A 14341-nucleotide genomic window follows, 5' to 3' on the forward strand; every position below is an offset into this window, starting at 1 on the left:
TGTTTAATGTACAGAATTAAATTCATATCCCTTTTACATCTGAATGTTGTGAAAATGTGACACTACTAAGGATCGCTTTGAGTTCATCTCATTTTGATCCATGAAGGTTTCCTCAAACATCCATTTACTTGAAAGTGGAAATACTGCCTTCCTCTTTTCACACCTCATTGCGATATCATATTGTTGAATGCTTTTTCTTTGCACCATTTTTAAGTTTTAAACACTGTGCCGTCCTTTTGTTCATTTGACCCCTAAGTTAGCTCATTTTTAGCCCATGTTTTTCTCGCCTGCGATGATTCTCGAAATGTAAATGTCAGACCCCTCTGACTGGCAGTTTTTAAAGAGTTCACTTTATAATTGGGTGCGAGCTCACTGAAGAATTTAAAAGTTCAGGTCAAATGTCTTCTCAGGCAATTATGAACAAAACAGCCTTTTTATTTGCTGCATTTCCATCAGTCACCGATAAACGTGGTGAGAATGGTTTTTGTTGGTTTTTTCATTGGTCTGAACTGTAATTGACTGTAATGGTTTTTTTGTAATTACTATATGCTCATATATTTGATCAGTTTCACAGACCTGACCTCCGTTGATAACAGATTAACTGTTCTGAAGTGTTTGTAATGTTTTGTTTCCTTTCAATAGACACCATTAAATTGCATTTGTGCAATTACATGATGTGGTTGGACATAGAAAAGTCCTTGTTTCTTATTATAATATTTATGCTATGTTGTATCCTTGAAATTAGAAATCATATCAATTAACTATTTGTTCATATCAGCAACTGAACTGGGTATATTTCAAACTCATTCAGAAGTTAGTCTGCTTCTTTCATCACCATCTGACTATTCTGTTGCAATTCTTGACCTGTTTCATTATTATTATTATTATTATTATTATTATTAATATTAATATTATTTCATCACCATCTGACTATTCTGTTGCAATTCTTGACCTGTTTTACTATATCAAATATCTTATGTGATCAATGCTGTTGACTTTATTGTGAAATTATTTGCTCACATTTTGCACTTTAGTTGCATTAACAGATAGAGAGAATGATTATTTATTGTTGAATAAATTAAAAACATCTAATGAATGTGCGCCTGTTTATTGAGTTTTCAATGATTGTGACACAAGATAAGTCTGGTATAAGTAAACTTGTACAATATGCTAAGAAGCATGGAGAGTAGACTTATTACTTTATAAAATATGCTGTATATTTAACAACAGACCCATTTATTATTTATTGAAATATCACAAGCAGGCTTCCTCTGATGTTATGCTGTCAGAAATTAATACTGTGTATGCCTTGGATCTTACTGAGACAGATATAATATTCTGTATTATCCATGTTTAGATGCAAATGCAACTCCGTCTCAGTCTCTTGTGGGAATATATTGAGCACAACTTGTACTCTGAAATTCCTGACTGTGGTGAAAGGCAGTCTGTGTTTTCACAGTGTTTTCCTAAGACTGTCTCCCCCTGCTTCAAAGACTAAAAAAATTGCTTCAGGCACCTTACTTTTTTTCTTTTTTTCCAATTTGAAACAGACAAGCAGATGGCATCCATCTAATTTTATGCAACGAGAAACCCTTTTTGTGTAAACACCTGTCCCATGCCTGTCTGCCAAATAATAACCAGTGATACACTTCAGAGACATAGTGCTTCAATAATAACTCCCTGCCAGATGTCATATTAATGTATTGATGATAAATACATGAAGAATATCTATGACTGGCATTATGGAAAGACAAATCTAGAAAAGGCTGTCAGTATAAAACTTCAGTGTATCTGTGTGCCTGTGTGTTATTTTTAAACGTATGTCGTTGCCAGTGGGTGTCTCCCAAGTCCTCTCATCCCCGCCCGCACTGCGCATGCTCCGTACATCCTCACCTCCATCCACACGTCGAGGGACTTGAAAGCTTGAATAAAGATGCTCAACGTCTCGGGTCGCTGGAGCCTTGTTACCGGGTGAAACTGAGTTATCTGGACGGACGTACAGTACAAGAGAGGAGCCTTGTAGATAGTTGAAAGACTCTATATCCTAGTTTATGTCTTTGGGCACCGATATGGAACTGAAGAAATCTATTTCGGACACCGAGCGCGCGCTCAGGAGCTACGGCGCCGTGTCGGAAACTGCATGGACAACGGACAAAGGTTAGCGCCATGCATCCAAACATGAGGGTGTTTTACCGTCTGGTGGTTAAAGATAGCATTTTATCCCACCAGTAGCCCATGTCAGCCCTTTGTTTTAGTCTGTGCATAAACCCGGTTAGGAGTAAGCATTGAAACGGTTAATGCGTGACTCACAGAGCTTTGGGATGTATCAATAACGCTGCCTTTGTGCTTAAATAAGGCCTATTAATCCCCCCACATGCACACTACGGGTATTACACGGTTTGTGAATGAATTTGTGTTGAGGACCATATGCTTAGACAATACAGCTAGCCCAGGGCATCTGAAAACTTGTAGTGGTTTGTTAGAGTCAAGGCTGATCAATGCAGAAGGCAGTATTAGAGGGTATGAGTCAATCCCATGGTCCTCTGCTCTAATAGGCTACTCTGAGAGAAAGAGAGATGACGGCTTAAAATGACATGATCTTTAGTTCTTACTTTAAATTGAACAATTGGTATGTACACTTTCATTTACATGATGATAACACAAAACACTTTCTAAACAATAACTGCAGTTTAAAAAGAACAAACACAGTTCCAGGTAAAATTAACATCTTCAACTTCTGAGCCACTCAGTTTGATGTCTTGATATTTTACCATTTATCTATGATGCTTATTGTATGAAGGACTGCAATGATATGATTGTTTTGGTCAGTAATTGACCAACCAAACTTGCTGGTACAACATACCAGATTGAAAACAAAGTGGGCTATTTCTTTATACTGTAATTTGATCTAGCAGTAGCACTAATTCAAAATACTGTATTTCCTTTTTGCAGTGATATAAAGCAGCAGCAAATTCTCACATTGAAATATTATTTATTTTGTATAAGCATAGTATATTTATTTGTAATTAATTTTCTTTCAGATGACTTATTAGTTATCTGTTAAAAGTCAGGCCTAAAAAATGACCATGTAAAACCAAACAAACGAGCAAAAATGAATAAACATTATTAGCGGTTAGTTTTAATTATTTGCCCCCTTATCAAAAAAGTGATAGAGGGAGCTGAATGACGCATGTGTTGACCGATGCAACAAAGTGATAACGTCCTTTAAGATGTGTCCTAGTTGGTGATGCCACTGAGGATTACTCATTGCTGGAGTGCAGGGGGTGCATAAACTTCCAGTTCAAGTCAGAGAAGAAGAGAAATAATCAGCAGTTATTTTTAGACAGATCTAACCATCACACTCTCCCTCTCCTGCTCCCTCCCTCTGTCTCTGTCTCTCCCTCTCTGTACCTCATGTACACACAGCCATAAAACAAGACAGTGGAATGTGGAGTGAAACCTCTCCTTTTTCTGAATCAAAGACAAATTCTGTCTGCTTTATGAAGTCTGTGGTCACTCTTTTTATGGGCTTTAAAGGCAGCAGTAACAGCAGCAGTAATGTACAGTTTATACAATTTGACTGCAGGATGTGTCAGAGCATCTGGATTGGGTGTCATACAGATGCTGACATCTCTCTGTCAGTCAGCCCTTATGTGGCTGTCCGACACAGACACTTAATCCTCATTAAATCATCATCCACTAGAGCAGTTATGAGATTGTGTGTTTAATATCAAACAGGGCGAATTCAAGATGATTAATTATGCTTGTGAGGACACTGGTTTACATTTGCAAGTGATGTTAGGAAAAGTGTTTCTTGTGTTGGCTTGAATCTGAAGCGATAACCTCACTCGTCCCTGGTGAACATTCTGCTTTTAATTAGGAAGTATCAATGCTATACATCACTTGTAAATGTGTGTGTGTGTGTGTGTGTGAGCAGCTTGTTCAGATGAGAGGGAGCTATTAAGACATTATGGCTCTTTTCATATGAGACTAAATGCAGCGTGGTCTTATTGATGGTGCTCACATGGCTGGGTAACACAGAGAAGTGTGCAAAAAGAGACCTAGGATGAATCAAAGGGGATACAGAAAATGACTTTAATTTTCAAACTGAGGCTCCTGCTGTGGTTTGCATTGTGTTGCAGGTGTGTGACATAAAGTTGGATTTTGGTGTCAGCTTCTTTTGTCAGCAGACAAGTTTGGGTGATGATTCAATATCAGTGATGCACAAACAAAGTGAACCCTACTGTGCAGACTTCTGTCTGCTGTGGTGAGTCAGCTCTGTCCTCAGCAAGCAGCCAGGAAAAGTACACACACACACACACACACACACACACACACACACACACACACACACACACACACACACACACACACACACACACACAAAGTACACTTTCTGTTTCTGCAGGAGGACAACAAGCTGATCCATCCTCTTATGATATGTGACATGTTGTGGATCATATTCAACAGCTCTGCATTTAAGATGAAAATAGTCTTTTTGTTTTTGTTTTTATTTAGAACCTCCGAACTGAACTATGCTTGTGTCATGTGTAGACGGAAAAGAAATACCTTTACAGACTGGAAACATATTGTATGTCAGCAACTATTGAAATAGACATGATTGTGTCAAAATGTATACATATTTGTTAACCATCACCTTACATTTGAACAGTCTGGTTCTGTTTGTAAAATCTAAATGGTTGTTTTCATATTCTGCACCTGAAGGACATATTTGAGTATACAGCTGTTTGGTATGTTGGTGAGGATGAAATTAGACTTTGAAGAGGGGACCTTGGATAATGTCTAATATGGACATTTTATTAGTCAGTGAAGGCAAGGATATTTAAACATTGGATGGGTTACACCCAAAACCCTGGACCTTACATTTCCATTAAAGCAACTGTTTTGTCTTTCAAACTCTGAAACCCCCAGATTGTGAAAAAACAGTTTTGTCTTTAAAGAGTGAGAGAGAGTGTAAGAGTGTAATTACAAGCACTGAGATAACCATGACAGAAATATAACAATTACAATATAACAATTGATAACAATTTCCTGTCGGTTTCAGTTTTATTTCAAACTTTGCTAAGATTCTTACAGAGCCACATTAGATTTTAAAACTGTTTTGAAAGTCTCACGCACAAGTGATCAACTGAACTGTACCAAGATCTTAAAATGAAGAAAATCCGGAAAACCTGCTTATCTTTAACGTTTTTAATCAATGGAATACATTTGTATAAACAAATTATGATCTGCCGTAGCACTAATGGTCATATGTTGCAAGCTGCCATAAATATTGCGTACCATTTTTGCCTCAGAACTGGAAAGTTGGAGCTGGGAATGACGTCCCACCCGAGTTGAGCCTGTTCCATTTGCAAGTCGGAAAAGCAACATGGACACCTCCAAGAGTACCTTTGTTTTGTCAGCTAACACCAGACGATAACATCACACTACATGATCGTTTGTGCACAAAAACAAGATGACAATATGTCCACAGAGAGAACTTTCATGATACTATCGGTGTGACTGATTTAATCACACAAAAAGAGGAGCAAGCGGCTAACAAACACCATAGTTACAGATTTAACGTAGCCGCCATGTTGGATTCAAACTCAGACAACTACATTTTCTCAAACTTTTCGACTAGTGTAAGACTTCAGGGGGGCGTTTCCAGTTGACACTTCCGACTAGGAACTCACTTCCCAGTTCAACTGGAACGCAGCAAAAGGCCTGCCTGTTGCAAAGTCTTCAGCATTTGCTTTGGTCAGAGCATTAATCCAAGTAGAAATGTGTTTGACCAGATTGGTAAGTGATGGATCAGTGTAGTAAGTATTTAGTGGTTGATACAGAGAGTTTGAGGTCAGTGGTCCTGCTTATTGATCCATGCCCCGTGTCTCCTCAGGAGCTCCCCTCCAACCTTGTCCTTGGAAACATTGGACTTGCTGTATTACATACTGAATTCATGTTTTTCTGATCTTTCTGATCTTTAGAGCCTGTTGATGGATTGAATCATTTGCACCTGCAGCAGTGCTGTGACATCGCCACATCTCTCATCAACACATGCTGCCGCTTACTGTGTAAATATCACTTCCTGGCTGCTGTGAGTTAGAATGTCGTGGCATGATGAGGTGAGAAATGGATATGTGTCAAGAATGTGACACCAAGAGAAAGACAGACATAGAAATAAGGAGTATTTGAAAGTATATACCATAAACATGCAAAGACTGATGTCTAATTAGATCTGGAAGTGATTTAGGTCATGGGCAGTGATGTCTCACCTTGAAATGGTCTTACAAGCACAATGTAAGGGTACGAGAAGTGGGTAACATGTGTCAAACATATCTCTGCTTGTGGGGAAAAACAATCCAAATACCTCCTGATTTGTCTTTGAAAATAAAGAAGTTAAATCTCTGACGCTGCGACGCGGACTAAAGCAGATGTGTTCTGCTGGGTTATTGACTCCTGCTCACGAATATCATTTTTCTTTGACATTTTTACCCTTTCTGATACATTTTTTTCTCGTTTCTGTCACTCCAGGTCATTCAGACGTGTCCATGGCGGAGAGCACCATGGCTCCAGAGGAGATCGAGGTAGAGATGACTCGTATTCAGCGCCTGCGAGAGGTCCTGGTGCGCCGGGAGTCGGAGCTGCGCTTCATGTGAGCTCCTGAACTTTGAATCTTGATAACATGAAACTTAACAAGTCCTACTTCCGCCCTTGAGCTGATGATCAAGTCCTCTCGGTTGTCATGACACAGTGGACACTGTCATCATGACAAACTGAAAACACACTCAAGTGTGTCTCCTGTGATATAAGGCGTTCTGAGAGAGGCAGACATTTTCCCATTGATTATGCAGAGGGCGGCTGCCAATAGCAGCTGAATGAGTCACCATGATGAAGTCACTGTCTCGTCATCAACATTAGCTTTGAGGATTATGGAGCAATGTTTAAGATGACATGACTGAACCCTTCCCTTGCTTTCTTTTTGTGTATGAATTTTTTTGTGCAAAATGAAAACATGGTGGATGAATCAGAAAGGATCAAAATACAACCAGAGTATTATACTTTATTGGGAATGTAGTCGTCTGGTGTCTTTTCCTCCAGCTGTATACAGGCTAAGACTAAAACTAAAAATCTTCTTTAACATTTTAGAACAATCTGAACAAATCTTCCTTAATGTATTTTAAACAGAATGCCAAGTGTGCTAATGTATAAATTTTATTTAACTGAATTATACAGAACATGTATCAGATGTAAGATGTATGTTAACACTGTCACCTGTTATGTTGTTATGAAGTTGTTTTTTTATTACACAAAAGATGCTGCGAAAACTTCTCTACTCGAACCAAGGAAAAATACATGTTAGCTGTAATTCTAAATGTGAAATATTACACAATCATAAACTTTTATGAAAGAGGAAATGCAAGCCCCTCTCTGCACTGTTTACTTTTCAGAATCAGAACCTCATGAGATTGTCAGCGTACACACTGAACTGAGCCGTGCTTCTTCAGGGTCATTACACACCGAACATCTGCAGTGTGACGCCTGAGCAGTGGGCTGAAGCCCATACACATCTTAGGGAATTCACACAGTTGATAATGTTAGTTCACACGCCTCCTTGAAAAGCTTCATTAAGCTGCTACTTCTTATTGCTTACGTCTCTGTTGACAGGCTCTGTGTGACTCAAGATGTCGAATAAACACTCTCACATGCATACGCACAGATGGAGCATCAGAGGGCAAAAGCTGCTAAAATACACGTTTCACTAAGAGTGAAACACAAAACGGACCGAGGGAGAGAAACAGACAGGCGTGAAAGAAGCTGAAGGGTGGGGTCAAGGGTGAGTGAAGAAAAAGGGGGAGGTGTAAAACCGAGCAACAGTGCTAAACACAGAGGGAGGAGGAAGAGGAGGCTATGGATGAGTCACCAGCCTGATCTATCACAGGGAGAATTAAAGCTGTGGTAGCTGTCAGAGCTCCGCAGAGAGGGACAGAGACGAGGATTTAGGGAAGAAGAGGGGGAAAATGTTCAGGTCCTGTGGGTGACATGTCAGGGTTGCAGGAGGCTCACAGAGCAGCGTCGATGGATTTATGTTGCATGTTTGAATTCTGCGCACTCTCCTGGTGTAAAACACATCTGAGCCTGAGGCTGAGCTCCTCATCACACATTCAGAGTAGATTTTAGAGCGAAGCTCTGGGAAAGGTGAAAAAAATGTCTATGAACACATTTGCTATGAAAGGAATGTAAAACAATTAGTAATTAATTAATCAATCAATTAACTTATTTATTATCAATAATGTCAAACAACCAGCCTCAGCTTTTCTCTGATTTACCTCAAATGTAGATTGAATATCTTGAGGATGCGTTTATTAGTATTTTCAACTATTAATCTTCCATACGTAACTTCTATCAATCAATATATGAGATATATTAGATTTGAGAAATGTAAAACATCTAGAAAGGTTTCAAAAAGACTATTTTATTACAGAGATGGCTTATTAGTGTAAACATTTATATCTTTTAACATCCTCAAGTCCAGATCAATAACAGAAAACAGAAAGTCCTTCATCCCCATCAAGGAGATAGGACTCGACCAAACTCTTAAGTGCACAAGCTGATGGGATCACCATAGCAACACGTTACGAGGGTTAGGTCTGTTTGTTGGGAAGTACAGAGACTGACGTGGACTGACGGCACGTTAGACCAATCATTGTTTTGTTAACTTTGAATGACTAATGAAAACATATCCAATCACATCATCTTTTCCCCCGGACCTACTGCCTTCACTTGTGTTCTACTTGTGAAAGGGATGACTGTCTTTCATACTTTTTTTAAAATTTACTTCTTAGATCATTCTTCCTTGACACATTAATATGCATTAGACATATGATATTAAAATAATGTTATAGTTTCAGCCTGCACATTTTCCCCTTCTTCCTTGGTTCACTGACCAGTGTATGTCTGCCCAATATCAACTCAAGTGGAAGCAGCGAATAAAATCTGTCATTTTGTAATCCGATGGAAACCAGTGATGTACTGTTTCTCTTTCTTTCTCTAGGATGGATGACATTCAGCTCTGCAAAGACATCATGAGTTTAAAGCAGGAGCTGAGGCAGATTGTGACAGTACCAGGTACAGTTTAAACACATTTATACCTTCTGTCTTCTGTCAACATAAGGAAAAGCAGCTGTAGGTATATCAAGAAAAAAACCAACCCAGAATGTATCCTTTGTGTTCAATGATCCCTGTTTGGACTCTTGGCTGAAAGTGCTTCTGTCTGCAGGCCACCAGAGTCCCATAAGCTCAGCAGATGTCACAGTGATTTATAGGAAGTGTCATTACACTAAACTATGCAGGATTGATTGTCTCAGACACATACTGCAGTTATGAGGGAGAGATGATCATACACACACAAACACACATCATCGCTTTGAAAGCAAAGAGGGAAGCTTTCTTAGCAGTGTGTCCAAAATGAATTTCAATAAACACTCGTTTGTTTTCCAAGGTGTTTCTGTGGTGTGTTAGTGAGGCAGAGTAAAAAAATAAATAATATTGCTTTAAGTCCTCAGTCAGGTCCAGCTTCTTCTCTGTCTGTAAGGCAGAGTGGATGTGCTTATGTGACTCACTGACGTCAGACGCTTTATACATAGTAACACACTCATGAAGCTCTGCACATGGCAACAGAACACGCAAAACATACGTCACTGATTATTTACATCGTGTGTTAGTGTCTGAGAGCAGGAGGGGCTGGTTTCATGTTCAAGGACACACACACACACACACACACACACACACACACACACACACACACACACACACACACACACACACACACACACACACACACACACACACACACACACACACACACACACACACACACACACACACACACACACACACACACACACACACACACACACACACACACACACACACACACACACACACACACACACACACACACACACACACACACACGATCAGCAGCTGTTATTTTAGACAAACCAGTGACCCATCAATCAAAGGGCGTTTTTTTTAACCATGTAGGAATCCTTCAAACGTTGAGACACGACAGTAAAGATAGTGAATGTAACAACAGTCCTGCAGTAAACACTGTTATACAATAATAATAATAATAATATAATCAAGCTGTCAAATAGGGTTAGTTACCTCTGTGGTTAAGTCAGAATAATTTCTGGTGTTGATTTGCTTTTTTTCAAAATAATGAAAGCAGCCAAAAAAAAGGAGTTTCAGGTTACATAATTTACATATTAAGTAATACTACAGTTCTGTTGGGCAGTGGGTGGTGAACAAACACATCTGGAATGACCTACACAAATCCCCTCAGAAGAAAAAAAACCCCAAACAGACCAAGTACAAGTACAGTGTGTCACGTTACTTCCTGTTGTCCAAGCTACAGCTCTGGATGTAAGACTTGGATATTGGACAGTTCTTTGATTTGGTCTGTTATTGTAATATCTTAAGAATATGCAGCCAATAAATCCAGAGGACTTGGTGTTGCGTCATTGTGAAGCCTGCTTAAAGTTTTGTCCCCTCTCTTTCCTGGACACACGAGCTGCACACTGTGACACCAAACTGTCTCTCACCGTCTGTACCATGAGCTGCTGCTGCTGCTGCATCATGTGCAATTGTTGCAGTTCTTGCACTGCTTAAATGAAGTCCAGCAATGATTCACATAATAAAAAGACTGTGGTGTCTCTTCTGCTCTTCTGACATTAAGATGTATGCGTTGTAGCCATGCACCCCTCTAATTGTTTCGCCCTCAGGAGGATACACACTTACTGCACTGCTGCATTAGGTTTCTGGATGGCAGAAAAGAGCTGATGTTTGCAGTCGTTTTTCAAACCCTTTTTCCCCACCTAGCCTCGATACAAGCACTGCCAGACATCCTAGCTTTGCAGCGTTCTGTGCATGTGTGTGTGTGTTTCGGAGTGTGAAGGTTAAGAAAGACAGGAACAGTTTGTTTGTGTTTACAGAATGCAAAAAAATAAAGTAACTCTGAAGCATTTGAATAATTAATTCTGTGTCTTATTTGTGAAGAATCTGCTGTCAGGGCAGCTCGTCGCTGCTAGTTGAAAGAACCCTAACTTAATGCACAAAGCCTGCTTTTCTGTTTCCTGTGAGGGGAAATAATATTGTTGTTGAAGTTAACTCTGCATGCCCCTCAAGCCATCTATGTTTGTATTTATTACTTATCTTTTCATTCTCTTTCTTCCTTTTCCCCAGAGAAAGAAAAAAACAAGAAGCACCGGCAGCGGGAAGAGGAGCTGATCCTGAAAATCCATAAACTGGTGCAGAAGAGGGATTTCCTGGTTGATGACGCTGAGGTGGAGAGATTAAGGTAGAGCCCTCTCACATCCAGCCACAGTTTATACAGGGGAGAGCTTTAGTTATTTTTACTCTGTGTTGAATTTTACTCACCATTTATTGCTGTGTTTGATTGAGGAAAGAGAAACAGCAGGAAGGAGACTCATTAGGGTAAATGTTTGGAGCATGACTGAATGCAGGGGACAGAGTCGTTTGATCATCACAGCACTGCTGCCCACGCGTGCGTCTGTGTGCGCGTCTGTGTGTGCAGCTTTGTATTGTCATTTTCTGCTTCCTCCTCCTTTACTCCCACAGATTAGTTTCACAGTGCGACCCTGAGATAACTTTCTCATAGATATGAACTCATAAGATATCAATCCAAAACTGGTTTAAAATCAAAGGATGGAAAAAAAAATCACAATTATGTACGCAATGTTAAGTGATCGGCACATCACATAGACTTTAAAGAATGGATTATTTTTATCTTTTAAAACAGAGCATTCATTACATCATCATCATTGTCGTTATCATCAAGGCCACATACAGTATAGCCCTAGCAGTGGTTTCTCTTCTACTATCACGACAGATAAGGAGACAGCTTTTCAGAAAGACTCTCCTAAAAAGAAAAAAGATTTAAAGTCATGATTGGAAGCGCTGGATTAAACAAAACATTTTGACCTGTAGATGGTGCTCGTGAAGAAGTGACGGTATCTTACAGTTACTCTTTATCCTGAAATGTAATGACAAGTAAAACAAACTACAAATCCAACAAAGCACTCTGTGGATGGAAAGCAACACCTTGAGTTAGAAGAAATGTATGATGGGAGGTAGAGTCTTCAGTTATCAGGCCCCTCTCCTCTGGAGTCATCTACTAGGGTCCGGGAGTCAAGACATTGTACTTTTGAGAATGGACTTAAAACGATCCTTTTTGATAAATCTTATAGTTAAGGCTGGCGCAGGTGTCGACCAGCTCATAGTAATGCCGCTGTGGGCTTAGACTGCCGGGGGAACTGGCACCTTGAACTCTCATCTCTCAACTGGGTGCATTCACATATTACTGCATGTCCCTATCTGTAAATCTCAGCTACTAAGCACATCTTTTCCTGAGACTTCAGCTCTCTTAGGTTTCTCCGATTCGTTGGTGGACGACCTGCCTAAACAAATGCCCTCCCCCCAAATGTCTGATGGAAAACAGAAACAATTTTTCAAGTTGTGAACTGATTGTGTGTCATTTTCTTAGGGAGAGAGAGGAAGACAAAGAAATGGCTGAGTTCCTCAGACTGAAGCTGATACCTCTGGAGAAAAAGCTGAAAGTCACACAAAGTGAGTCACAACGTTTGAACTGATCGCACAATGAACACAGCCGGGGTGTAGTAGAAAAGAATTTCAATCTCTTACCTGATCTCTTTTGCTCTTTTATAATGTCAAGATCCTCCAAAGCCCAAGAGACAAATCTTGGAGCCGCCTCCCAACAAACCATCCATCACAAAGTCAGGAGCAGCCATCATCAAGGATTGCTGTGGAGCCACCCAGTGTGCCATCATGTAACTGACAAGGACCTCAATATGATGCTGTCCACGAGTCATTAACCACAACACTCACGCCACATGACATGCCATAAACCCTTCCTGGTTTCTCTGTTATTGTTTCTCAAATCTGTTCTGAAGTCAGGTTTTTATTATTTCAAATACTTTCAGCTACAAGGTTTTGGCTTGAAGTTTGGGAAATGCCCCCATTCACTGCTCGAACGAAAACTTCGGAGCTTCTGTTATTGACGACACTTAAAGGCGCATGAAGAAAATTTTCTCAATACAAATGTAACATTTGAACTAGATTCATCCGTTTAGTCTGTTTGAGTTGACTATATGATATGCTATCAAGTGTATGAAAATAGAACTAAAAGCACAATGTAAGGTAATTGTAATACAATGCTGTGGTCTAACAGGAACATTGTGACCTTGCCCTCATAGTTATGACGGGTATTTGGTTTTCTATTTCAACAGTTTAACACCAACAGTGATCCTCTTTTACTTTTAGAAAACTCGTTTTATCACTGCTCCAAGGTGGGAAAACAACATGGCTTTCTAAATAGCTCATGGGTTCTTCTGTACCGAACCTCAGCAATTCTTTGACCTCCTGCCTTGGCTTAAAAATTAAAAGTACACGGCTATAAACAAGTGAAAAATGGTGGTCATTAACAGCCAACATTCCAGATGGAAAAGAACCTCAATTCTTACCTCGTTTATTTGCCACTGAAATGTTTTTACTAAATTGTGTCATATCAGGCTGAACGCTTAAAACAAGGTGTTCCACGAACACTCATCTGAATTCACAAAGTAATACGAGACAATGAACAGAACTTCGAAGAGTCCAGCTGCAGACGTATCAGTTTAATAAAGAAAGTATTTATTTCAGTCTGTAAGAGGCAGAATACTCCTTTATTCTTAAAGAAATTCTATATTTATGTTAACATGATCAGACATGTTGACTGGCAGGCTACCCAGCACGCAATTTTGTACGACTCATTTTTACAGGAGTGATTTCCATTTATTTTTAAATGACCTCCGAAAACATGAATTTACGTCTTTTTTTTTTTAAATTTTGTGTTCAAATGTGCCATTTTATTTCTGTCACATCATCACCGGGCATAACTCATGTCCTCTCAGCCATCAGCTGCCAGGAAACACAGACTGGTGGTAGAACATTGCTCATGGTTATTATTGTGAATAATGTCGACAAACTGCTTGCATCCTCTGAATTTAGTCTGTCGTTTTTATGATTAACTACTGGAAATGAATGCAATTCTCTTGTAAATGCCTACAATAGACAGTGTATGTTTGACTGTATTTAGGACATTAGTGACTCATGTAAAGCAAAGTGTTGCTCTGTCCCGTTCCCTTTATTCTGAGAATTTAGCGTTCTGTAGTAGTAGTGAGTTTATGAAGGTCCTAATGTTGAATATTGAACAAATATGCAGAAAATAAAGTGAAACTCGCTGTACATACATGTTTGA

At 39.5% G+C, this 14341-nt stretch overlaps 1 protein-coding gene across 1 annotated transcript; it reads left to right on the plus strand.

Moving 5' to 3' along the window:
• The first annotated feature begins 1861 nt into the window (after window positions 1-1861).
• bmerb1 (bMERB domain containing 1) lies at window positions 1862-14332 on the plus strand. Its single transcript, XM_079372338.1, has 6 exons — window positions 1862-2157; window positions 6535-6655; window positions 9056-9129; window positions 11248-11362; window positions 12569-12651; window positions 12758-14332. Exons 1-6 carry the CDS (start codon window positions 2052-2054, stop codon window positions 12874-12876), a joined length of 618 nt encoding a protein of 205 aa, XP_079228464.1. The 5' UTR covers window positions 1862-2051; the 3' UTR covers window positions 12877-14332.
• Window positions 14333-14341: the final 9 nt, after the last annotated feature.

This window comes from Symphodus melops (genome assembly GCF_947650265.1).
Source record: "Symphodus melops genome assembly, chromosome: 2".
NCBI classification, from domain to species: Eukaryota; Metazoa; Chordata; class Actinopteri; order Labriformes; family Labridae; genus Symphodus; species Symphodus melops.

Bases quoted from the DNA above. Each gene is read 5' to 3' on its own strand.
- bmerb1 (XM_079372338.1), top strand. From the start codon at position 2,052: ATGTCTTTGGGCACCGATATGGAACTGAAGAAATCTATTTCGGACACC. The intron at 6,656-9,055 runs GTGAGCTCCTGA...TTCTTTCTCTAG, and splicing joins GAGTCGGAGCTGCGCTTCAT to GATGGATGACATTCAGCTCT. The intron at 11,363-12,568 runs GTAGAGCCCTCT...TCATTTTCTTAG, and splicing joins GCTGAGGTGGAGAGATTAAG to GGAGAGAGAGGAAGACAAAG.